Raw genomic sequence first — 22,739 nt, forward strand, 5'->3', positions numbered from 1 at the left:
ATAGCCCCATGCGGGGCGCTCCGGCCCGGTGTGTCCCCGGAGGCCGCGTCCCTCCGCGAGCAGAGCTCGGCTGCTGGCTCTGTAAAGCTGCCGACGCCTCTGGAGCTTTGCACAAACGGCCCGAAGCTGCCGTTCATCCTTGGGGGTGTTTGCTTTCACAAGTGGTGGTGCTGACAGAGGGAAATATCACAAGTGGTGGTGCTGACAGAGGGAAATAAACAGCCATAAAACAATAAAGAGTAGTAAAGCCAATAACGTAGGGCTCCCCAGCGGAGTCTGTTTACCCTGGAATTAGCTGTGAGGGTGGTTTATCCCAAACAGAACCCCGAGGCCCGGCGAGGGATCAGGGTGCTGTCTCAGGGGGAGTTAGGGGAGTAGAGGAGCAAGCGCGGCGCTGGGCTGAAGGGGTTTTAGGGATTTTCCCTGATCCTGGCTTTTCTGGCTTGCTCACCTTTATCAGGTGAGGGCTCTGCTCAGAAATCCCTGCAGGGGCCGGTTTTCCTTCAGGCAGGCGTCTATGGCCCTGGTGCTGCAGATGGTGCTCGGCCTCCTGCACCCCCCGGCCATCTCTCCCCTCTGCTCCTTGCTTCCCTCCTGCCGGCGCAGGGCCCCACGGCACCGGCACCGGCACCGGGCAGGCCCGGCGGCCTCCCCCGTATCTGCCCGAGGTACCTTTCCCTCGGTGGTTTCACCGCCTCCCCATCCTCTGGCATGTGACAGCGGTCTGGCCGGTCGCTCACAGCTGCGCCCAGAGTGAAAAGAATCTTTATCTCTTTTTTCCTCATGTGCTTCTGGAGGAGAAATCCGGTTCCTCACCCCTGGACCGGCCTGTGGAGAGTCACACAGTGGGATGGCAGAGGAAAACCAGTCATCCCAGCAGGAGGGGGTGATTTAACATCAAGGCACCTCGGGACCCTGTGACAGTTCTCGCTGCTGCACTCCAAGCAAGGCAATGCTTTTGCAACCACGTGCTTTTGCTTATTTGTCCCACCATGAGCATGTAAATAGAGACTGGTCTGAGCTATTTACCTTTGCTTGCTCTTGGGTTAACTCTAACGATGTTAGGATAAAGCCAGGAAAGTATCACAGAGAGGGTCCCAGGGGGGATGATATTAATGCAGGTATCTGCAATGGTCGATGAATCATCACCAGGCATATTGGAACACTTAATGATTTAAAAAAAAAAAAAAAAAAAAACCAACAACAAAAAAAACATATTGGGGTGTTTCTCCAGTTATTATCAATATGGCATCCCAAAAGTAGATACCTTTAGAGGAGTGAATCAAGAACTGGGAGAAAAGGCAGGAGATCATGCCTACTTTCCATACCACATTGGCTTTCTTCTCTCTCCTGCAGGGTGTATTAGACCAATCCCACTGCATTTCCCCATGTTGTGACTACATTCACTGTTAACACCTTTTGGAGAACGGATAAAGCCCCAAAAAATACTCTTACTTTCTAATTGCCTTCATTTTCACCAGTGTTAAGTGTCAGAAGTGTGACAAGTACCTTCAAGGCAATTTGGGATGTCGCTCAGATGGTTACTGCAGTCTGAAAGAATTAAAAAGAGGCCAGCTGGCTTCACTCAGAGTTAATTTAACCTAATTAATAATCTACTACACTGAGGAGTGACTCAGGTGCTGGGGGCAAATTTTTTTGAGCAGCTAGGAGAGGTGGGTGTAAGTAAGGAGACTGGCTACTTCTTTGTACCAGCTGCTTTTTCCTTCTACCAGCTGTGTGGTATGCTGGTATTTTTCTTTAGCTCAGAATTATGGTCTCGGTCTTCTTCCTTCCTTCCTGGGCTGTGATTTTGATGGTCATCTTGTTTCTGATATCTTGATGTAATCTGGTTTTAGGATCAATTGTGTTTTAGTTTTGCCTTAGTCTGGTCTCTGGGTTTGGGGAGCCCCTGTATTTAAGCACTGTGTTGTAGAGAGTCATCCATGAGTTAAACTATCTAGACATTTTGCTCTATTCTCCTCTGCAATGTGTATGCTTAAATCATCTTTTATCTGTTTTGGTGGAAAACTGAGCTTGTTTCAGTACTTCAAAAACTGGTGATAATAAAACCTCTGGTGCAGTGTTGAATGTGAGAGTGGCTTATGATGTATTTCAATGTGAATTCTGATCTGTAGCAAAAAGAGCAGGTTCTGGCTGAAAGAACAGTAAAATTGATTAGTCTCTGTATGTGGATTTTCTTGAGAACCTGACTTCTGTATTCACTGCTGCTGCAGTGCCTGCAGGTGCATGTGTTTACTGAGCTGCAAGTACAATGCTGTTAGAGGGATTTGGATTCATCAGGTGTAGCTAGCTCATAAAGTGAAACCTTAGACTTTTTCCTCATGTAATAGAGTTGGTTGGATTACAGAAATTAAGAACTCAAGTATCAATCTTGCTGGAAAGAATTTAACTGTTAGCTTTCTTAGCCTTTTCTCTTGGTGTTTCTGCACCTCAGCACAAGTTCCCTGTGATGTTGATAATCTGTGAGGAGCCCTGTCTGCAAAATAGTGAGACCAGCCTAGAATTGAATGGAATCTTTCTGAAGTACTTTGGTGAAATGTTGGGCTCCAAGGTGATCTGGAAGCCCACATCTTTCATCCAATGTCACAAGGGGCATGTGCCTAAAAGCAAGGTCTGTTTGGCCTGTCATGCTTATGCTGCTCTGGAGAATCTAAAGTTTATGTGCTCTTATTGCAAAACTGGCATGATGATAACGTGTGATACTAGCTAAGAACCTTGTGCAGAAGGTTTCTGCTTGTTTCTTGTGTAAAGGCCTCAGCTGTAGTTTTGCAGACTTAAAGTTATTAGGCTTTTTATTAATCCAGTTCTGAGGGGGAATATACATGTGTTAATTCTGATCCTAGATTCAATGACTTTTACTTCAAAGCCTTTGAACTATGTGTAGACTTGGATGTATGTAGTCACTGCCCCTGTGTAAAAGAATCAGTGAAGCAAAAACATCTGGTGAGCTGTTTCACAGGGAGGCATCCTGATTTAATGCATTGTGGAATTTGCTCCCAAGCATGACACTGCTTATGTTGTGAATGTGTGATGGTAGTTTATGGTGTTGCTCTGACCTGACTGCGCTTCTGTTCCTGGCAGTCAGATAGGCAGCTTTGTTTATCAACTGTAGGACTCAAGGGATGGGGAGAAGGAAAGCGTTTTTAAGGGCATGAATTCCCATGCACAACAAGAAGTCTTTATCTGGGTCGGTTATGAAGTGTGCTAGGGAGCCTTAAATATATGGTTTAGTCTCAACAGGGTCTTTTGGTGTTGTTTTTGTTTAAATAGGGCTGCTTTAAGCACACTGGTCTGCTTGCCTGAGGCCTCAGCAAGCCAAATGGCTCTTTGGAATCTTTAAAAAAAAAAAAAAAAAAAAAAAAAAAAGGCAACAGGGGGGGTTGCTGGTGTGCTACCCTTTGTGGAGAGCCTGAGCAGAGCGTGGGGGTTTCACCGCTGGGTCACTCGGCAGGGCCGTGGGGGCTGAGTGGGCAGCCACCTCGCTGGCGCAGAGCTCTGAAGCGGGGACGCTGCCTCAGCCCTGCCGAGCCAGGGCCACGGTGCCTTCCTCTGCGCTGTGTTCCCGGCACGGCCCCGGTACGGGTAACACTTGCTACCGCGTGAAACTGGTGAACAGCTGTGAACTTCCGCATGGGCCAAACGCTTTCTGAAAGCGTTTTAATCATCCTCTGGTTTGTCTTGGCAGCCACAAGCACAAAGCTGGGAGCCTCTGGCGTTTCACAAGTTTGCGAAGCGGGGCTAACTTGTGCGCGCTCAGTGAAAGGCAGCAACCACGCCGACTGCTTAGCCGATGTAACTCCTGGCAGTCGAGTTTTGACATGCAGAACACGGGGTGTGAAATAAATAACAAATAAGGCCACAGGCTGGTCTTCTACCTTAGCTTCTTGGTTTTTATTTTTTTTCCCCTTTCAGCAGAGCAGGGAGAGCTTCCCAGCCCATCGCACTGGCTGCGTGTGAGCGCCTCCTCCCGCTGCTGCCCCGGGGCTCTGGATGCGCCGGTGTAGCCCAGGAGCGGGCGGGGATTAGCGCTATTGGAGAGAACGTCTGTCTGTCTGTCTGTCTGTCTGCCCGCCCAAGCGCTGTCCTACCAGCCCGTCCCCAGGCTGCCGCCCCCGGGGCGGGGGAAGGGGCAGCCCCCGGCCGAGCCCCCGCCCCGGCCCGGCCCCTCAGGCGGGGCCGCCGCGCTCATGTGACGCCGCGGAGGAGCCGCCGGTCCCGGTCCCGGTCCCGGTCCCGCCGCCGCCGCCATGGTGCCGTCCCCGCTCGCCCTGCTCCTGGCGCTGGGCGCCGCCGCCACCGCCCTGGCCGAGCCCCTCCGCTTCGTCGACTGCGGTGAGTGGCGCCGGGGGGGGTGGGGAGGGGGGTCAGCAGGCGGAGAAAGGCCCGGTAACCCCGGCTCTTCCGTGCAGGTTCCAAAGACGGCAGCATCCAGGAGGTGAACGTGAGCCCCTGCCCCACGCAGCCCTGCCTGCTCCATAAGGGCACATCCTACAGCATCAACGTCACCTTCGCCAGCAGTAAGCACCGCTTTCGCTTCCCTAGCTGGGATGCCGGGGGGGGGGGGGGGGGGCGATCACCTCTGTGTCCCGCTGCTTGGAGAGGAGAGGTGAAGGGTGGCTGGAGGGGGGTCTGGGTGGGAAGAAGTGGCCGGGGAGGAATAGCAGCCCTTAGTTTTGTTCTTGTAGCCTCCAGGGCATGTGGAAAGGACAGTGTAAGGTAGAAACGTGTTCCCTGCTCCGGTGTCGTGCTCATGCTTTTCTGTGTTCTGCAGAGATTGAGAGCCAGGGCAGCAAAGCGAGGGTGTATGGCGAGATGCTGCATGTGGACATACCCTTTCCCATTCCTGAGCCTGATGGATGCAAGTCTGGGATCCAGTGCCCCATTCAGAAGGGCCGTTCCTACAGCTACCTGAATAAACTCCCAGTGAAGAACGAGTACCCCAGTGTAAGTAAGCAGGCAGCTGGTCTGATCCTCAGAGCTACTGTCCTTCCTGGGACAGTCCCACCACCCGCCTCCAAGGAATGACAGCTTGTCCTGTGGTGGTGGAGGAAAGGTTAAAAGACTCCTTGTGCTATCTGGTAGCACTTCTGCTGTGTGTATGACTCTGACTCAAGTTCCTACTTTGGGACAGGCCAAGCAGAGGAAGTGTCCTGGCTCCAGCTGCTGAGACGTGGCTTCAGCTGCCCAAGTGTCCTCCTGTTTTGTGCCTCCCTGCAGAGCCTGCTGCATTCAGCCAGATACTCCTGAACTGGGGGTGCTCAGTCCTGGCTGCAGGGTGTTTCCGCTCCCTCCTCACTCAGAGAGTGGGGATTCGAGTGCAGTGTGTGGAGGTCTCCTGTGTCATGCAACAGAACCCTCCACCCATGTGAGATACTCCACTGCAGTGGGGGGCAACATCCCAGCTCTGTCCTCTTTGCTCAGGGCTCCCAGGACCTCCTTGTTCCACACCAGTGATAACTCCCTTCCCTATGTCCTTGCCTTATGGTTTCCTGAACATTCTCACTTCCCTCTGCTCTTCTCTCTTTCAGATTAAATTGATTGTGAAGTGGGAGCTGGTGGATGACCAGGACCAGATGTTGTTCTGCTGGAAGATACCAGTGCAAATCACCAGCTGAGGATCCCTGCCATTAGTGGGGCTTAGGGAGCGGGGAAAAACAAGTGAACACTGGCCAAATTCTTTTATATAATAAAGCATTTCTTACTGCTTCCTTCAGAGCTCAGCAGCCTCTGAGCAGCTAGTGCTGTGTTCCTGCAAGGTCAGCTGTGGGCAGAGGGCTCTTAGCCTGTTTAAGAGCCCCCTGGGATGTTCTCACAGCAGCTCAAGCGGGAGCAGGACTGACTGGGCATCATCCTCCAGCTGCTCTGCGGAGGCGATTTAGTTATTTGAAATGGAGCTGTCTGTCCTCACAAAGGACTTCCTCTGCGATGAACCTGGCTAGTGTCTGAGCTGCTACCTGGTAATCCTTCAGTGCCTCTTCTAGAATGCCAGCTGCATACGCCCTCCTGCGCTTCTCCTGCTGCATTGCGACCGGGACACCCCTGGCACCTGCGTTTGCTATCCAGGCAGCTGAAGGAGAAGCAACAAGAGGAGGGTTTCCCAGAGCTGACAGCCTGCTCTGTCCTGGGCTCCTGCTCAAGCTGGCAAGACTGCAGCTGGGAAAACTTCTTTTTTTGTGGATGCAAAGCCAAATGGCGTTTGATGTTTCTGCAGGGATGATTCTTTCTCTAACCAATGGTTTGCTACTACTAACTCAGAGCTGCTGGGATCTCCTGAACCTCTTTTTATAACTTTTCTTTTAATAAAGGCTAGACAAAAGCTGCTTGTGTTGTCTCATGTGAAGGAAAAGGAGCAGAAGGAGGCGTAGAGTGGCTGGGCATTTAGTTGGGGTAGGACTGGTCTTATTTCTCAGCAGAAGGGCAGGATGCTGATCTGAGTGGGGGTGACCTGCAAGCAGCCAGGCATCTGCTGGTGTCCTGCCTTGCCAGTCCCGTGCTGGTCTGAAATTATGCAAAGGCTCCCTGAGGTGGTGGTGCAGAACATGGCCTTGCTTGCTGCAGGACAAGTAAAGGTGTTTCTAGTCAGGGTTCTGGGGCTGGAAAAGCAGCTCCCAGACCTGCCCAAGGGTTCTTACCAACTGCCAAAACCTACGTGCTCTCATGCTTAAACTACAGCCACCCATGCGTGAACTAGGCAGGGGGTGTGCAGCCACAGTTGCTCTGGGGGCTGGAGTTGGCTCTTGGGGCTGGCACTGCGCTTGGGAGATAAGCAAATATTTGGCCTGGCAATGGTCTGCTCAGGGGAAGGCTGGGTGCTAGTGCGAGAGGAGTAAGAATTGGCTTAGGAGAGTGGGGTAGCTCTGCCAGGCTGGACCCATAGGGAGCACCTGGGTCTGGTACCCCTTGGCAGAAGCAAGACAAGCACAGTTCTAACCAGCCCCAGTGTCTTGAGCCCCAGGGGCCCAAAATAAATGTTTTATTTAACAACATGAGAAAAGTTTCCAGCAGACTTGGTTAAAAAAAAAAAAAAAAAATCACCAACAACTTTACAGAAAGGAAGCTGGACTTGGCCCTGCCCCCCCTGCCCAGCCAGTGTGGGGCTAAGGGATGCACCTGGGCTGGCTGCAGGGAGAGCTGGCCCTGGGGCCCCTCCGGCCTCCCCCCACGCTCCGAGGTTAGGCAGCAGCTTTAGAAAGCTGAGGTTGAAACCTCCCCCCCCCCCCTCAAAGCTCTGGCCTGGAGGCTGGATGCTTCACAAGGAGTGGGGCCAACACCCGCAGCGTGGGTGAGGCTTGTTGCTAGGTCAGTGCAGCAGTGGCAGGGAGATGAACCCCCCCTTTCTTGGCAGGGTGAGGGAGGGGAGGCTGGGGCTACGTGGTAGGAGAAGGCATCCCGTGAGGTTCCACGGCACAGGGTGATGCAACAGGTGCTGGGGGCTGGGGTGGGCTCTGCTGCAGAAGGAGCAGGGGCTGGCAGGGCGGAGGGGGAGGCAGAGGCTGGGAGCTCAGCCCTGGCCTGTAGAGAGAGGTGGCGGGGAAGTTGTGTGCTTCGGAGGGGAAGGAGCGAAGAGCCTCGAAGCACCCACAACCCCGGGGGGGGCCTTTCTCTGTGCTCCCAGGTCCTGGGTGCCTGAGCCACGAGCCGGAGGGGAGCGCCTTCACCCCCGCTCCCCTAGAGCTACGCTGCCGCTGGGCTCTGGGCTGTCTGGGGCACGCAGTGGTGGGGCCGGGCCAGGGCCACGTAGCCTGGCAAGCAGTGGCAGCGGTAGGAGCCCTCCGTGTTCTCGCAGGTGCCGCCCCGGCACAGGGGCTCAGGGCTCTCCACCTCCTCACACTCATTGATGTCTGCAAGGAGGAGGACAGGGGTGAACTGGTGGCACAGCGAGCAGTCCCAGCCCGCAGCCAACATCTCCTTCTGCCACCTCCCAGCCCTCCCCCACAGGTGCCCCATGCCCTGCCAAGATGCCCACCGTGACCCCACCAGACTCCCACACCCCTCAGCATATCTGCAGAGCACCCTCTGTCCCCAAGGGCGACATCCCTAGCATTTGGCATTCCTCAGCAATGCACAACAGATAAGGCCACCCCCATGCTCTGCAGCTGGTGACACCCCAGTTTAGCAGCTTCTTGTTAATAAGTTGTGCTAGAGTAAGATCTGGGAGAAAGGCCACCTCCAGCCTTGGAAAATGCCCTTTCAGGATCTGACAAGGCTGAGGAGGCAGATGATGGTGGCCCTGGGAGGCTGATTATCACCTCCAGGACCAGAACACAGAGGGACCTCACGCTGCGCAAACAAGTCTTGTTTTATTAACCTGCAAACTGTGCCAAAGGGCTCACTTGGACGGCTCGCTGCTGGGATAGAGCATGCACACGAGCCCGACAGCGGCTGCCCGGCTGTGACGGGTCTGCTCTGCTATAAGCACTTCCCTGGTCACCCTGCCTGAGCTACCCCAACTTGTGATGGGGCCACCAGCTGAGCAGAGCATCCCTGTGCACACCAGAGACCTTGTTTGCACCCACAGGACCTCTAGAGCCCAAATCCTTACCTGCCAAGGCAGGTCCAAGCCTTCTGACCACTAAATCTAGCCTCATCCCCCACAGATCGTCAGGGAGCAAGAGTGGAGAGCAGCTGATGGGTTCAGCTGGCCACTGAAGGGAGAGTGAAGGCCCCAGCAGTGACTGATGGACCCCAGGAGGACTGAAGAGTTCAGCTGCCCTGGGGACCTGGGGTTATTCCTAGCACAAGTGGAGGCGGCCATCTGGCAAAGAAAGGGAAGTGCAACCCCAGGGAGGGAGGCTGGAGGCAAAACCTTCAGGTGCAGTGGAAGGAAGCACAGCAGTCGCATGAGGAAGAAGAAGAGGAGAAATGTGAGATAAGGGAGCTTGAGGAGTAAGGCAGCCTTCATACGAGGCCAAAGCAATGGTTGACAGGGCACTGTGGACTTGGGCTAAACCTCAGGACCAAAACATTGTCATGGTTGGGATGGGCTTGCTCAGAAGCCCAAGGAAGAGATGTTAGGCAGCACACCAAGGGAGATGTGCTCCACAGCCTGGGAAGCAGGGGTGGAGGCATCCTTGCTGGGGGCTCCAGCAAGGTAAAAGGGGGAAAAGCAGTCAGGTTGGTCTGGCCATGGTCCACTAAGTTGAGGGGAGAACCCAGAGGCACCCAAATGCCAGAAGTGGTAGGGTAGCACTAGCAGTGCGCACCAAGCCCTGGAGCCTGCCTGCTCAGGCAGGGGTGGGGGCAGGCAGCCCATCTTGCAGGGTGAGGGCAAGATACCCCCCACAGGGAGGTGAGGGGGGAAGCACTGCAGCAGTAGTCTAAAAGCCTGAAGTCAGCAAGGTAAAAAACGCAGGGCTGACTAACACCAAGCAGGAGAACTGAACATTAGAAAAACCAAGACAGGCTCCGGTGTAAAATGAGTGCTAGTTAGTCCAGGACACGAAAGGCAACAAGCTAAGGCTCCATAAATATGTTAGCAGGAAACAATGGTGAATGTCAGTCTGGTCCTTATCAGTGGAGGAAACAAAAGCCAGCCAAGCTGGCTGGAGCAGCTAAGGTGGGCTTTGTTCCAGCCATCATAAAAATTCTCGTGGTGACCAGACAGGGTGCAGACCACGTTTGAAATGTTTAAACGAAGGTGCTGGAGCACAGGGAGGGAAAGACCGTGCTGTGATGGAGAGGTTTGACAATTAGCTAGATAAAGCAGTTATATCCATATTGCTAAAGGCTTGCTGCAAGTCAGCTTCACATGCTTAATGCTCCTGCAGTCCCTGAAAAGTTGGCAGTTCTCTCTGAGATGGAGGATAAAGGAGGTCTCAGACACCCAAAGAAGAGTAACTGCGGTAACTATCTTCAAAAACAGAGAAGGGAGAATCCAGAATAACAGACTGCTCACCCCCATTCCCTTAAGTAGACCAGGTTCGTGAGTGATTAGGTCATAACCCTTCAAAGGATATCATCAGGGTCATTAAATAGCTGGTGCAGATCTGTTAAGGCCTGATTACATTAAGCCAATCTGGTTCCCTTTGCTGACCTGATAACTGGTCTGTCAGATAAGGGAGAAGCAGTGGATATAATGTGCCTTGGCCAGGGGGAGGATTTCAACACACTCTCACATGACATACTCAAACAGACTGAGAAAATATGGTCCAGATGAAACTGCAACAATTGCACAATAGTCTGCAAAGCTGCACTCCAAAGATAATTAGCAATACCTGGCTGTTACAATAAAAGTCACTTAAAGCATAGCTTGCAGGGGTCTGTCCAGACCCCTACTCCATCCACACATTGTCATTAAAGTAGACAAAGGAAGAATCCCTATGCTTATAAAACGTATGTGTGTGATGCCAGGCTGCAAGCATTTTGCAGCATTCAGACTCATTCTGATCAAGCACAGAAGCAGTCCAAAATCAACCAGACAAAATTCACCAAAGGCAAATGCAAAGCACTGTGACCAAGGAAAGACAAACAGAGTGCACAAGTGCAGAAGGGGGAGTAACAGCTCAGACAGCTGTTCTGCCTGGCAGCATTTGGGGAGGCAGAGACCGTGGGTTCTATACGAAGAAGCTGCACGATTGTGCCGTGCAATAAGGGTGCTGGGAGCTGAAGTAAGTGCCATGCCTAAGGAAAAAGAGGGTCTTCATCTGCTCTGTTCAGTGCCTGAGGTCTCATCTGGCTTGGGGAGCTGCACTGTGAAAAGGATGGAGACGTGAGATAGGGACGTAGAGGAAATGCAGAGAGAAGTTTTAGAGACTGTGTCTCATAGGGCAGGGTGAAAAGTGAGGAATTTCACCAGTGCAGTGGTGAATGTAGAGGAAATTAATCAGGGCTAGACAATGGCTGGTGATGTACAAGGGTGTTATGTGAAGAAGGGAGCGATCAGCTGCTCCCCGCGATGCCCAAAGGTGCCCTGATCTAGCTGCCAGCAGAAAGCGGCCGGCTGAACCTCCAGGAGGGTCCTCCCAGCTCTGTGGGAAGGAAGCACCAGGGAGAGCGGAGCCCTCCCGGCCAGCACCGCCAGAGAGCGGCAGCCGCCAAGGGATGCGGGGGCCAGGCTGCCCGCGGAGCCCCGGCTGCAGCGCCCGGCAGCCCCCCCGGCCACCACTCACCCACACAGGCCATGCGGGTCATGTCCAGCTGGAAGCCGTCAAAGCAGTCGCAGGTGTAGCCCTCCCGGACACGCACGCAGCGCCCGTTCTCACAGCCGTTGAGGATCCCGCACTCCTCAGCTTGCAGCCCCTCAAAGCCCTCGTAGAGGCCTGGAGGGTGGCAAGGCGGTGTCAGAGCAGGGTCACCCTCCGCCCAGCCGCGGAGGGGACATTGGGAACGTGGCGAGACAGTGCTGGTGGGGCCAGGACCGACTCAGAGCAGCCAGGAGCAGAGACTGGCCCAAGCCTAGAGCGCCCTGGCCAGGGTGGGAGCTGCCAGGCAGTCCCCACGGACGCAGGCTGGGTGGGAAGGCACCTCTCTGTGTGTCCCACTACTCACCAGTTTGGCTGGGCAGGTAGCGGGGTGAGGACCGCCCTGGGCCGTGGTGGAAGGGGCTGCCATGGAACTCGCTGTTGGGTTCCCTCCGAGGGAAACCAGCATCAGGATTTCCGTACTCAGACTCCAGGTAGTTGTAGTAGGGGCCAATATCGGGGCTTGGAAGGCCATAGTGGGGTTCTTCCAAGCCCGGTGTGTACTCATACCTAGGTCTTTCTCTGAGCTCAGCCCCTCTCTCACTGTCTTCACTGGCCCCATTACACAGGAAAGCAAAATCAGCTGCAAGTGGTGAGAGAAAAGGAAGGATCAGCAGCTGGGCTAAAGAGAGGTAGGTCTGCTATGGCTGGAGAGGGTACATCCACACCGGGCCAGCAGAGCCAGGTCTGCCTTCAGTAGGCTTCAAAGCTGCAGCTCTGTAGTTTGCTGACAGGACCCCATCTTCGAGAAGACCAGCTCTTGTCTGGGGCCAGCAAGTCCTTGAGCAGCAAGAACCTCAGTTCCCAGTGTGTTCCCATCCCAGGCTGCCACCACCTCACCTCTCCTAAGCCAAGCAGGTGCAGTGGGATGCACAGAGCAACTCTCCCCTCAAATAACTTGGAGTCATTGCAAACCAGTTTCAGGCACAGCTCAGCCTGACTACCCACTGGCACAGCTCAGCCCTGGAGAATTAGGGGGTTTTACCCACTCCTTGAGCTGGCTTCAGCAGTGCAGACAAGAGGAGCCCTTGCTGCAGCCGTACGTGGCCAACCCTGCACGACATGACCTGTGGGGAGCCCAGCCCCTCCCCACCTCTGCCGGGGGGTGCTTGCCCATGCCGCCCCGCTCACCGGAGGACCTGTGCGGGCAGAGCGCGCAGTTCTGGCCCCAGGCTTCTCCGAGCCGGCAGCAGCACTCGGTGTACGTGGTCTGCTCGCCGTGCAGCAGGTCTTGGCAGATGTAGTCAGCGACAGTCTGCCAGCAGACGTCCAGGTGGATTTCATACTCCTCCAAGGCATCTGTGAGTGACGCAAGCAAAGGATGCCATGAAAATAATCCAGAAAAATGCCACCTCACCTTGTCCTGAGAGAGATGACCGTATGCCCCAGTTCCTGCCCCCCTGCCCTGGCTGCAGGCTGTGCTGGTGCTGGCACAGCTCAGCCTGACACCAAGGCCCCACTCCCCGGTACCTCCCGGGGGACCCAGCCGCAGGGTGGGATGTGCGGGGCGAGGGTGTGCTGCGGCAGGGGCTCGGGCTCACCTGCCCTGCTGGAGAGGTTCACACACCGGTTGCCAGTGGCATCCAGCACGAGAGGGAGACTGCAGAAGCAGTGGTAGGAGCCGTCCGTGTTCAGACACTCGCCGTTGATGCAGTACACTTCGTTCTGACACTCGTCCTGGTCTGCCCACGCGCAAGGACAGAGCAACGTTTCAGGCTGGCAGACATGGGCAATACAACCCTTTTCCTGCCCAAACAGGGACCCTGGGGGCTTCTGCCACCTCCTCTCATTTCCCAGGAGGGTCTTAGGAAGCCTGCCACCCAGACCTGGCCCTGTAGCGTGGGCAGCAGGGACAGCTCTGGGTGCAGCACCATGGCTGTCCCTCTGCGCAGTGGGCTGCCCGCTTCTCTTTGAGGCCATCTTACCAACACACTCAAGCCTGCTGGAGTCATAGAAGTAGCCTGTACGGCAGAAGCACTTGTAGCCTGGCACTGTGTTCATGCACTGTCCGTTGCGACAAAACTCGGAGCCAAATATCTCACACTCGTCCATGTCTGAGAGAGGGATGGAGGGAGGGAGAGAGTGTCTCAGGGAGCAGAGCCGTGGAAACAAGGCAGGCTGGGTGCTGTACCTGAAGAAAGCCAGCACAGCACCTAGGCCTGGATCACCAGCAGGTCCCTGAGAGAGTCCCCCGCCTCTCCCACCAGCCCCATGCCTGGGAGTAGAGGGGGAAGCACCCACAGGCAGAGCAGGAGGAGGAATGACGGGGAACAGGATACTTTCACAAATAGGAAATTCATGTGTGTTTCTGGAAGGTCAAGAACACAACCCCCTGGAGGTGAAGTGCCAAAGACTGAGCCAGACAGCCACTGGGAGATCTGAGGAGTAACTGGAAGGGTTGTGTCTTACTGGAACCCATCCTTGGTTCAAAATGGGCATGGGAGATTTGAACCAAGAAGGAATCGCTGCCAGCATTGAGCCAGGACTGGAGGAAGGGGCACTTCCAGCTTGGCGATACTGGCAATCTGGGATTTCTCTGGATGGAGGAAAGCAGCAGCAGGATGTTAGCATCTCCCACCACAACCCCGGGGAGATATTTCTGTGGATGCATCTCCATGCAGGGCTTTGCACAGCGCCCTCCCTCTTCCCCCTGGAAGAAATGAGAGAAAATAGCAATAGTACCTGTGAAAGAGACTTTTCCTGAGAGCAGATCTTCCTGGGGAACATAGCCTTTCCCAAGAGGGCAGATCTCCTGGTACTCCACTGGACAAAAGGCAGATGCCAAGAGGAGATGGGAGGAAAAAAACAGCTCCTTAGTGCAGCTGATGGGCAGAACATTGGCCTTGCCTCATGTGGTGAGGCCACAGTCCTACCTGTGCCCGGGATGGGGCAGGGGTACGTCTCACAGTTGTCGCCCCAGGCTGCCCCCACAGTACAGCAGCACTCTTCCTTGGTGATGTTCTTGGCCAGGACGCTGTCACACAGGCGAACGTCGCCGATATGGTAGTAGCACTGCTTGCGGTCTGCGCTATCAGAGAGGTGGGCTGCGTGTGTCTCCGGGCCCTCTAGAAGACAGCAGGGCGGGGATGGGATGGGGTCCCTGGCACCCCAACACAGCATCCCACACCTGGGAGGTCCCAGAGCACACCCATCACTGGCAGTGTGGCCTTCCCAGGTCCCCACTTTCAGGCTCCTCAGCTCTCCCCAGACAAAAGCTTGCCCATGCCTGCGTGGGCTTGTACAGCCCTGGCAGCCCCTTAGTTTTATCTCACCCCAGCCAGAGCTACCACGCTCCTGCTCTAGCTGCCACCCATGCTTCTGTCCTAGCTGCCTACTCACCCATGGCTGCTCGGGGCTGGCACTGCCCTGCCTCTGTGTCGTACTCCTCGTGGTCGCTGGGGCAGAGGCACAGGAAGGATCCCTCCACGTTCTCGCAAAGCGCAGTCCCGCACACAGCAACCATCAGCTCACACTCATTCACATCTGCAAAGCAAGGGGCAGCGGTGGGCAGTGGGAGCCCTGCCTCTGCATGGGCAGCCTGTGCATGGTCTGCAGCATGGGGTCACCTTTCAGCAGGGAGATGGAAGCTGCTAGGGACGAGATGAGAGCTCTGTTCACACCGTGGCTCAGCACAAGTCTGGCAAGAAATTCCTGCCCTGCTCTCAGTGGATTCAAGGAGCCTGAACTCCAGCTTGCAGTGAGTCACTGGCTAACAGGATCATCCAGGTTTGAAGGGACCACTGGAGGTCCCTAGTCCAAGCTCCTGCTCAAAGTAGGGTCAGTTATGGGATCCCACCGGGCTGCTCAGGGCTTTGCCTTGTTGGGTCTTTAAAACCTCCAAGGACAGCGACTGCACAGCCGTTTTGGGCATCTGTTCCACTGGCCACTCGTCTTCATGGTGAAAACATTTTTCCTTATATTACACGCTGCCTGTTCTTTCCAGGAACCCATTAAAGTACCTCTCTAGCACCTTCAGTGCCTCCAGTCCCCAAGCACCTCCTTTCCACCTGCACAGAGAAGGGATTTGTATTCACTGGGAGCCACTCACTTTTTCATAAAGCCCTGCTCCTTTGCAGTCCCAAGGATCTGAGGTGCTAAGGGGAGGAATTTTGCCTCCATGAGTTGCCCTGTCCATGTCTGGGATTCTCCATGTGCAGATGCAGTCCCTGTCCATGCTCCAGGAGCCACCACACAGCGGGGATACCAGCCTGACATCTGCTGATGACTGTCCCTCACTGACTGATAGTGATCACTGATCACGGGAGACTCACCAACGCAGTAGTGCCCGGAGGGCGAGCTCTCGTAGCCACGGTCGCAGAGGCAGCGAAAGGAGCCGTCTGAGTTCTCGCAGAAGCCATGGCTCCCACACAGAGTCTCGTTGGCACATTCATCTATGTCTGCAGGAGAGCAGAAATTGCCCAAGACCCCACCTTTCCCAATTGACACCCCCCTGCCCAGGCCCTTCTGACCCCAAGACCTGCAGATGGGGCAGGCATTACCTTGATGTGAGGGACTGGGTCTGGCTGACCCACTCATTCCCCTGCTATGAGTGTGTGTGTGTGTGTGTGTGTGTGAAGAGAAGCTTCCTGCAACATCCAGAGCTGCAAAGAGGCCACGTGGATAGAGTGACAGGAGCAGGGTGGGAATGGGAAATGGATGAGAAGTGTGGGAGGTGGCTGGCAAGGGCAACTGAGAGTAGCACAGGTCCCTGGAGAGGCATAAAGGGACACAGATCCTACAGGCTCACAGGGGCAGGAGATATGAGGATGCAACCAAAGTGTGGGGGGAAAGTGCAGACAGATCTAGGATGATACCCTCCTGCCCCATTCTTCTTGACCTAGTCCTTCTCCAACTGATATAGTGCTAGGGAGTAATCTCTGCCTTGCCCCAGCCTGCTGGTGTTGGACAGCCACAACTGGGCCCTGCTGGCTGCATCCCACTCTCTTCCTTTTGCTGCACTGGATAAATTTCCCGGGAGCAGCCAGAGCAACTGCATGCCCACAGCCCGCTGCTCCCAGGAGCAGGCCAGGAGCAGATCCACATGCTAAGCCTGGGTCCTGGCGCAGCCCAGAGCCCAGTGGCTGGCAGCAGCTCCTCCTTGCTGCTGACTTCCCTCAGTTGGGGGGAGCCTCAAAAACTGTAGAAACCCCTTTGTTCTTTCCTCTTTGCTGGAGCCTGAACTACAAACCCAGACTCCCCAGCCTATCACACAGTGGTACCAGCAGCCTTTCCCCTTACCTAGCCCTGCCAGGCAGGTGACTGGCATAGGCAGCAGCCCCAGCAAGCACAGCCTACAAGGGAGCTGCAGTCCAGCCCCAAGCCTGGAATGGCTGTAACCTGCCCAAGACTCTCCCCGAGCGGAAAGCTGCACAATGCGGTGTCTGTTCCAGATGCCAGGAAGAGAGAAGTCTAGACACAAGCAGGCAGCTCAGCCAAGAAAACAAACTCTCAGCATTATCTGCCTCTCCACCAGCCATACGTTTCCTCCTCCTCCTTCTCCCCTGCACCCCTGGCAGAGATGTCCCACAGCCACCCTGTCCCTGACAGAAGGAGGAAGAGCAGGGACACCCGGGGCTGTACTCACCAATGCAGTCACCCAAGGGGGTCCAGTGGAAGCCGGGCTGGCAGCCCATGATACACCGGTAGGAGCCCAGGCTGTTCTGGCACCGCCATGTGCCACAGATGGCATCCCCATATTCTTTACACTCATCCACGTCTGCAGGGAAGAAGGCAAGGGGGTGAGGATGGTCAGATGGGGACTCTGCTTACTCACTGCAGCACCTGAGTCAAGTTCAGTTGGCCAGGGGCCCTGAGCCATTGCTAGTCCTCCTTACAAGTCACCAATGACTTTGAGTGCTGGGAGCAGAACTGCCCTCCTGTTTGCACTGGCTGCATCCATCCCACCAAAATCCCAGAGGGCTGATCTCCCCAGTGATGAGCTCTCACCCACGCAGTCATCAGTCTCCTGGGAGTGTTTGAACCCATTTTCACACAGACACCTGTAGGAGCCTTCTGTGTTCAGGCACTGGCCTTGGGAGCACCGGGACTTGTCTGCACATTCATCCACATCTGCAAAAACAGGCCAAAATCATCAACCTGGATCTCACAGTGGGGGAGTAACAGAGGGAAGGACCTGAGGTATGTCCCTGCCATCCTCCAGCTCACCTTGGCAGCTGGCTCCACCAGCTGCATTTGAGAAGCCAGGAGCACAAATGCAGAAGTAGGATCCGTGACTGTTGAGACACTCGCCATTGGGGCTGCAGATCTCACTGTTTAGGCACTCGTTCACATCTGCAGAGGGAACAGAGTCAGGGCCACGCACCCAGTCCTGAGGGACACCCTTCACCAAAGACACACAGATTCCCTCTCCCCAATCTCTTTCAGGCATCCCTTGCAGGGCTCCTGGTCCCTGGTTTTCTCACTATGGAGACAGAGATCTTCCTTGTCCATGGTGATCCTGCATTTGGCTACAACCCTATGGATGTGCCATGCATGGTGCCATCACCTGCCTTGGCACTGGCATCCTCCTTGCCAAGAAAGAAGAGGGATCTGCAGGGAGACTGTATGTCCTGGGCCCAGAGGGCTGCAGGGATGGGGTTCGTACCTTGGCACATGGTGCCATTGATGAGCTCAAAGCCAGCCTGGCAGTGGCACTCGTAGGAGCCTGGGGTGTTCCTGCACTCTCCCCTCAGGCACTGAACAGCAGGGTCCTCACACTCATCCATATCTGCCAAGCAGAAGGGCACAAAACAGTGTGAGGCCTCAGCTCTTGTCACCACTGGAGAAGATCCCCACGCAGAGAAGCCATCACTCAGCTGTTGGCCTGAAAGGTGGGTTTGAGCTGCCCTCCCAGACCATCCCATCACAGTGACATGAGGGCAGAGACTCTCTGTTACAGGACTGTGAGGAGTGAGCCCAGACCCTTCGCTCCCCTCCATCATAGGGACTAGGATAAACTGGATCCCAGCACCAAATCAGTGGTGCCCAGCGATAGGACCAGAATCAATGGGCACAAATTCAAACACAGGAGGTCCCATCTGAACATCAGGAAACACTTTTTTACTGTGAGGATTACTGAGCACTGGCACAGGTTGCCCAAAGAGGTTGTGGAGTCTCCCTCCTTGGAGCTGTCTGGACATGGTCCTGGGCAACCAGCTCTAGATGGCCCTGCTTGAGCAGGAAGGTTGGACCAGATGATCTCTAGAAGTCCTTTCCAACCTCAGCCACTCTGTGATCCTGTGAACATAGGGATACTGCTAGCCCTGGTGCCTACCTACAGCAGAGATCTGCACTGGGTACCGCAACCACCAAGAGGCCACTGCAGAGCCACAGCTGCTGCTGAGTCCTCTCTTCAGCCAAGAGCAAGCATCAGAAAAGTAACCCAGCACGAGCCATAACTTCCATGGCTCTGTTTTCCTACCTGCCAGTCTTGCCTACAATGTCCTTCTGGCAAAGCTGGCCGGGGGGCCTACATCAGCTCTTACCTAGCTGCAGAGCTCCACACAACCCCTCTCGCACCCAACTCCCCCTGGCCTTGGCCAGAGCCTGGTGGTGCTCTGAGGATTTTGCTCACACAGAGGAGGGAGGGGGTACCTTCCCTCTAACAGAGGACTGCGAGATGCCAGCAGGCTGCTGTTGCCTGCAGGACTGTGAGGTAGGGGGAAGCATTGGAGGACACTGCTAATCAGAAGGACAGGCTGGTGTGCAGGCAGCAGAAGACAGGCTAGTGGAGAAGGTCTTCCTCTACTCTTCTCCCCTGACAGGAGACTGGCAGCTCCTGAGAGCAGGACAGGGACCCTCTCTTCCCATTCGCAGAGCACTGAACTCTCCACAGGCATAAACAAGCATCACTCCCTACTGCCTCAGGACATTCCCAGCTATGCAGTCTCAAAGGGTTGCAAATAGCAATATTCTTGAATCCTTCCGGAGATGAACCATAACCTAGTTTATTTATCACAAAACTATCACAAAACCCTTATCATTTTTCAGATATGAAACCCAGATCCACAGACAAGGCCACCAGCCAAGGCAGGAAAGAACATGCCATCCTGCCATCAGGTCAGTGTGACCCAAACAGTATCGAAACCTGATAAGGTGCCCTTGTGACATGGCTGTGGCAAGGTGACTGAGAAGGGGCTCACGTGGAGTCCTGGGAAAGGGGCAGGGCAGGTGGAAGGGATCAAACCATGGTTCTTCTGTTGCACCCAAAAACTCAGATGGAAAATAAACTCATTTCACACTGGCTTTTTCAGACACCAAAACAGAGGAGAATAGAGAGAGGAAAGCCTCCCTCTTTTACCCCATGAGAGGCCCCCATGCAGTGGGGTCTTCTGAGAGTCACATCAAAGGCAAGATCTTCTGTTTGCCAGCTATGCGCAGGCTGCAGAGCTCTGCAGTGCTCCAGAGAGAAATTCACAGCACATAGCCAATCTTTAAACAAATACCTTTGCCAGCTCTGCCCTTTCCCCGTCCCTTGTCCCTAACAGGGAATTTGCATCAAGCCATCTCAAGCCCAGGACAACCCCTGGGGGCAGCCACCAGGGAGGGAGTTTCCCTGCCTGCACTGGGGCAGTCAGGCTGTAAGGCTGGGATGGAGAACTCTTATGTCTCGGAAATGCAACCAACACAGATTGACGCTGGTGTTAACTCTCTGCCATGCATACCTGGCACAGCAGAGCCCTTGAACTAAGCCTTCTCTTTTAAACATGTCCACACTACATTAGGGGCTGGGGAAAAATGATGAAACCTGGGTGCCCACAGTCTCTCCACTGGCTGTGGACCCAAGGTTTCTCCCTCTGTTGGGGACCTATATTGGGGGCACATGCTTCCAGACATACAGTTCTGAACTGAACCACACACAACCCCTCTCTGCCCATGTTTCCAGTCCTCCTGTACTCCTCTGGCCTTTGTCAGCACCCCCCAGGTCATCATTAGTCCAGGAGTCTCATCAGTGAGTCTTTTTTCCCCATCCCTTTCCTGTGTGAGGAAGACCACCTTCCTGCTGCTCTAGGTGACATCTGCTTTCAGCCCTTTGTTCTCTGTGCTGATGAGAGAGCTAAAGAGATGAAGAAGGATCCTGAGACTAAAGAAGACCCCAGGGACCACCAATAACACAGCTATGGTGATGCCTCTTCCCTCACTGCTTCCAGCACCCGCTCCTCTGTCCTTGGGAAAGGGATACCTTCACACGTGCTGCCATCTCTGGAAATGGTGTAGCCGGTGTCACAAGCCATGCAGGAGTAGGAGCCCTCAGTGTTGAGGCAGAGTCCGGAGGGACAGGCAGCCTGGGCCGTGCACTCATCGATGTCTGCATAAGCACACGAGGGAGAGTGGGATGAGTGTGAAGGATGCAGAGTAACCATGACCAGGGACAGATGTGTTGAGAGAACCGGCCAACAAGGTTGCCAGGACTCAGGCAGAGCCAAGCGCTCAGGAAGAGTCAGGGGAAACCTCTGGACTGGGTGCGTGAGACTTCAGCGGGTCTGGACTCACGGCTCCCTGGTACCTTGGCAGCTCTTCCCATCAGGTGCCACCTCGTAGCCCCGGTAGCAGGAACAGCGGAAGGAGCCGTCCAGGTTGACACACCGTCCATGAGCACAAGTCCCCTCCACAAGGCACTCGTCCACATCTGCGTGACACAACAGAGGGCGACTTGATATGGGGGGGTGCTCAGGGCCATCCCTGGCACCCAAGCCACGAGGGTGCCGTGCCCTGGCCACACAGGCTGGCTGCCCGTGGGAGAAGGGTGTTGCCTGTGCCCACGCTCCTTTTGAGGCTTGCAGGGAGCACTGCCTGAGGGGGGCGAGGGTGCTGTTTAGAGACGAGCTCCTCACCAATACATCTCCCGTTCCTGGGCTGGTAGCCATCCCCACAGCTGACACACTTGTAGGATCCCCGCGTATTGACACACTTCCCGCTGCGGCAAGGGCTGGGATCCACGCACTCATTGACATCTGCCAAGAAACACACACCTTTCAGGCTCTGAAAGGCAAACAGTATAGCCTTCTCCAGGATGTCCTGCTGGATTGTCAGAGTCCCCCTCTGGGGGACAGTGATGCCCAAGAGGAGGTGACATGAGATTGTCAGGGCTTGGACAACACTTCTTACGGTCTCACTTATCACTCAGGATACTACACCCGCACCTGAGGGCTGACATAATCCAGCAGTAAAACTCACTGCTGCAGGATGTTGCCAAGGCCAGGAAAGTGCATGGGCAGAGAAAGGGATCAGAGAACACCTGTGCAGGGCTGTTTCATCAGGGACTTTCATAACTATGATTAGGATCCAGCCTCCAGCTCAGAAGTCCTTAAGGCAAGTTCTTTCTGGAGGCTGTGGAAGGGGGAGCAGCATTCTGTGCATGCTCTGTTTCCCGTACTGCCTTCTAAAATAGTCTCCCACTCTCTGTTGGAGATGAGCTACTGAGAAAGGGGGATCTTTGGTCAGGCACACTGAATGTTCACAAAGTTGAATGCTCTGAAGGACCCAGGTCATGCCGTGAGTGGGATGCTGTGGGGACAGGTGGCCTGAGTCTCTGCAGCCTGCTCTCCCCACAGTCCACTTGCCAGCACAAGGGTCTGGTGACAGAGTCAAGGTGGCATGAAAATGGAGAAGCACCTCTTCCCAAAATGGGAACCTGACATGGGTGGATCATGGGGGATCTCCCTGGGAACGTGGGAAAGGATCTTTGTAGGGCAGACAAACATGGGGCAGTCCTTCCTCCCTTTCAGGAGGAGACACGGAGCAGTGAGGAAAGAAGGTGTTCAGTCCCGCACAGGGTGGGTTGGAGGGGCAGGGGGACAGGGAGCAGTAGGGTTCACCTTCACACTGTCCTCTGGGGCCCATGGCAAAGCCTTCCTTGCACTCGCAGCGGTAGGAGCCAGGGGTGTTGATGCATCTCTGTCCTCGGCAGGTAGAGGGCTGCTCACATTCATCTCGGTCTGGCAACAGACAGGGAGACAGCCTGAAGCGTTCCCCCTCCAGCGTGAGGAAGGCTGGCCACAGGAGAGGAACTGCTGCACCTGCAGCAGGCTCTGCCCCAGGGACCGGTGCCGGGGCTCTCCTCCATCCCCATCTGTCCTAGCACCTCCCCTGCCATGAAGCAGTGATCAGGGCTGATGTCACAGATTCCTGCCCAGATCGACATGGCAAGGTCCCATCCCTGAGCGAGCAGGAGGGGATGATCCCCATGGATCGGGCTGTCTGTGGGCAGGGCTGCAAGGAGGGAGGGTGTGCAGGTGTGCATGTGTGTGTGCAGGTGTGCATGAGAGTTTGGGAGGGAGGGAGACTGGGGAGGTGACAGCCCTGGGCCAGGCAGACACCACTTACCCGCACAGCTCTGTTTGCCCTCCGAGACAGCCAGGGTGTACCCAGAGTAGCAGAGGCAGAAATAGGAGCCCACACTGTTGATGCAGCGACCTTTTCCAGCACAAGGATCTTTCAGGCACTCGTCTTCATCTGTGCCCAGGCAAGGAAGGAAGACAGGCAGTCACCACCCGCAGCCCTCTGCCATCCCCGCAGTGCAGCAAGTGGGCAGGGGCT

General features: G+C 55.1%; 2 protein-coding genes across 4 annotated transcripts in view; one reads left to right on the forward strand and one right to left on the reverse strand.

Annotated features, from left to right (window-relative positions):
* The first annotated feature begins 4,193 nt into the window (after window positions 1-4,193).
* On the forward strand, window positions 4,194-6,341 carry NPC2 (NPC intracellular cholesterol transporter 2). Its single transcript, XM_042791277.1, has 4 exons — window positions 4,194-4,353; window positions 4,431-4,538; window positions 4,793-4,965; window positions 5,550-6,341. Exons 1-4 carry the CDS (start codon window positions 4,269-4,271, stop codon window positions 5,634-5,636), a joined length of 453 nt encoding a protein of 150 aa, XP_042647211.1. The 5' UTR covers window positions 4,194-4,268; the 3' UTR covers window positions 5,637-6,341.
* A 615-nt stretch (window positions 6,342-6,956) lies between these two features.
* The window catches only part of LTBP2 (latent transforming growth factor beta binding protein 2), a 73,720-nt gene continuing 57,937 nt past the window's right edge, over window positions 6,957-22,739 (reverse strand). For 2 of the 3 annotated variants that reach the window (XM_042791033.1, XM_042791032.1), the window contains exons 17-35: window positions 22,527-22,655; window positions 22,019-22,138; window positions 21,035-21,154; window positions 20,707-20,829; window positions 20,383-20,508; window positions 17,806-17,928; window positions 17,367-17,492; window positions 17,148-17,270; window positions 16,786-16,917; window positions 15,473-15,598; window positions 14,541-14,684; window positions 14,075-14,266; window positions 13,884-13,964; window positions 13,127-13,255; window positions 12,743-12,883; window positions 12,333-12,500; window positions 11,509-11,784; window positions 11,130-11,279; window positions 6,957-7,862 (exon numbers count right to left, since the gene is read on the reverse strand). In XM_042791033.1, the coding sequence (XP_042646967.1) occupies window positions 7,696-7,862; window positions 11,130-11,279; window positions 11,509-11,784; window positions 12,333-12,500; window positions 12,743-12,883; window positions 13,127-13,255; window positions 13,884-13,964; window positions 14,075-14,266; window positions 14,541-14,684; window positions 15,473-15,598; window positions 16,786-16,917; window positions 17,148-17,270; window positions 17,367-17,492; window positions 17,806-17,928; window positions 20,383-20,508; window positions 20,707-20,829; window positions 21,035-21,154; window positions 22,019-22,138; window positions 22,527-22,655 (2,696 nt within the window). In that variant the 3' untranslated portion in view covers window positions 6,957-7,695. The remainder of the gene's footprint in view (window positions 7,863-11,129; window positions 11,280-11,508; window positions 11,785-12,332; window positions 12,501-12,742; window positions 12,884-13,126; window positions 13,256-13,883; window positions 13,965-14,074; window positions 14,267-14,540; window positions 14,685-15,472; window positions 15,599-16,785; window positions 16,918-17,147; window positions 17,271-17,366; window positions 17,493-17,805; window positions 17,929-20,382; window positions 20,509-20,706; window positions 20,830-21,034; window positions 21,155-22,018; window positions 22,139-22,526; window positions 22,656-22,739) is intronic. The other variant, XM_042791034.1, reaches the window with a different exon arrangement.

Source organism: Tyto alba, unplaced genomic scaffold (assembly GCF_018691265.1).
Source record: "Tyto alba isolate M040663 unplaced genomic scaffold, T.alba_DEE_v4.0 Super-Scaffold_18, whole genome shotgun sequence".
NCBI lineage: Eukaryota > Metazoa > Chordata > Aves > Strigiformes > Tytonidae > Tyto > Tyto alba.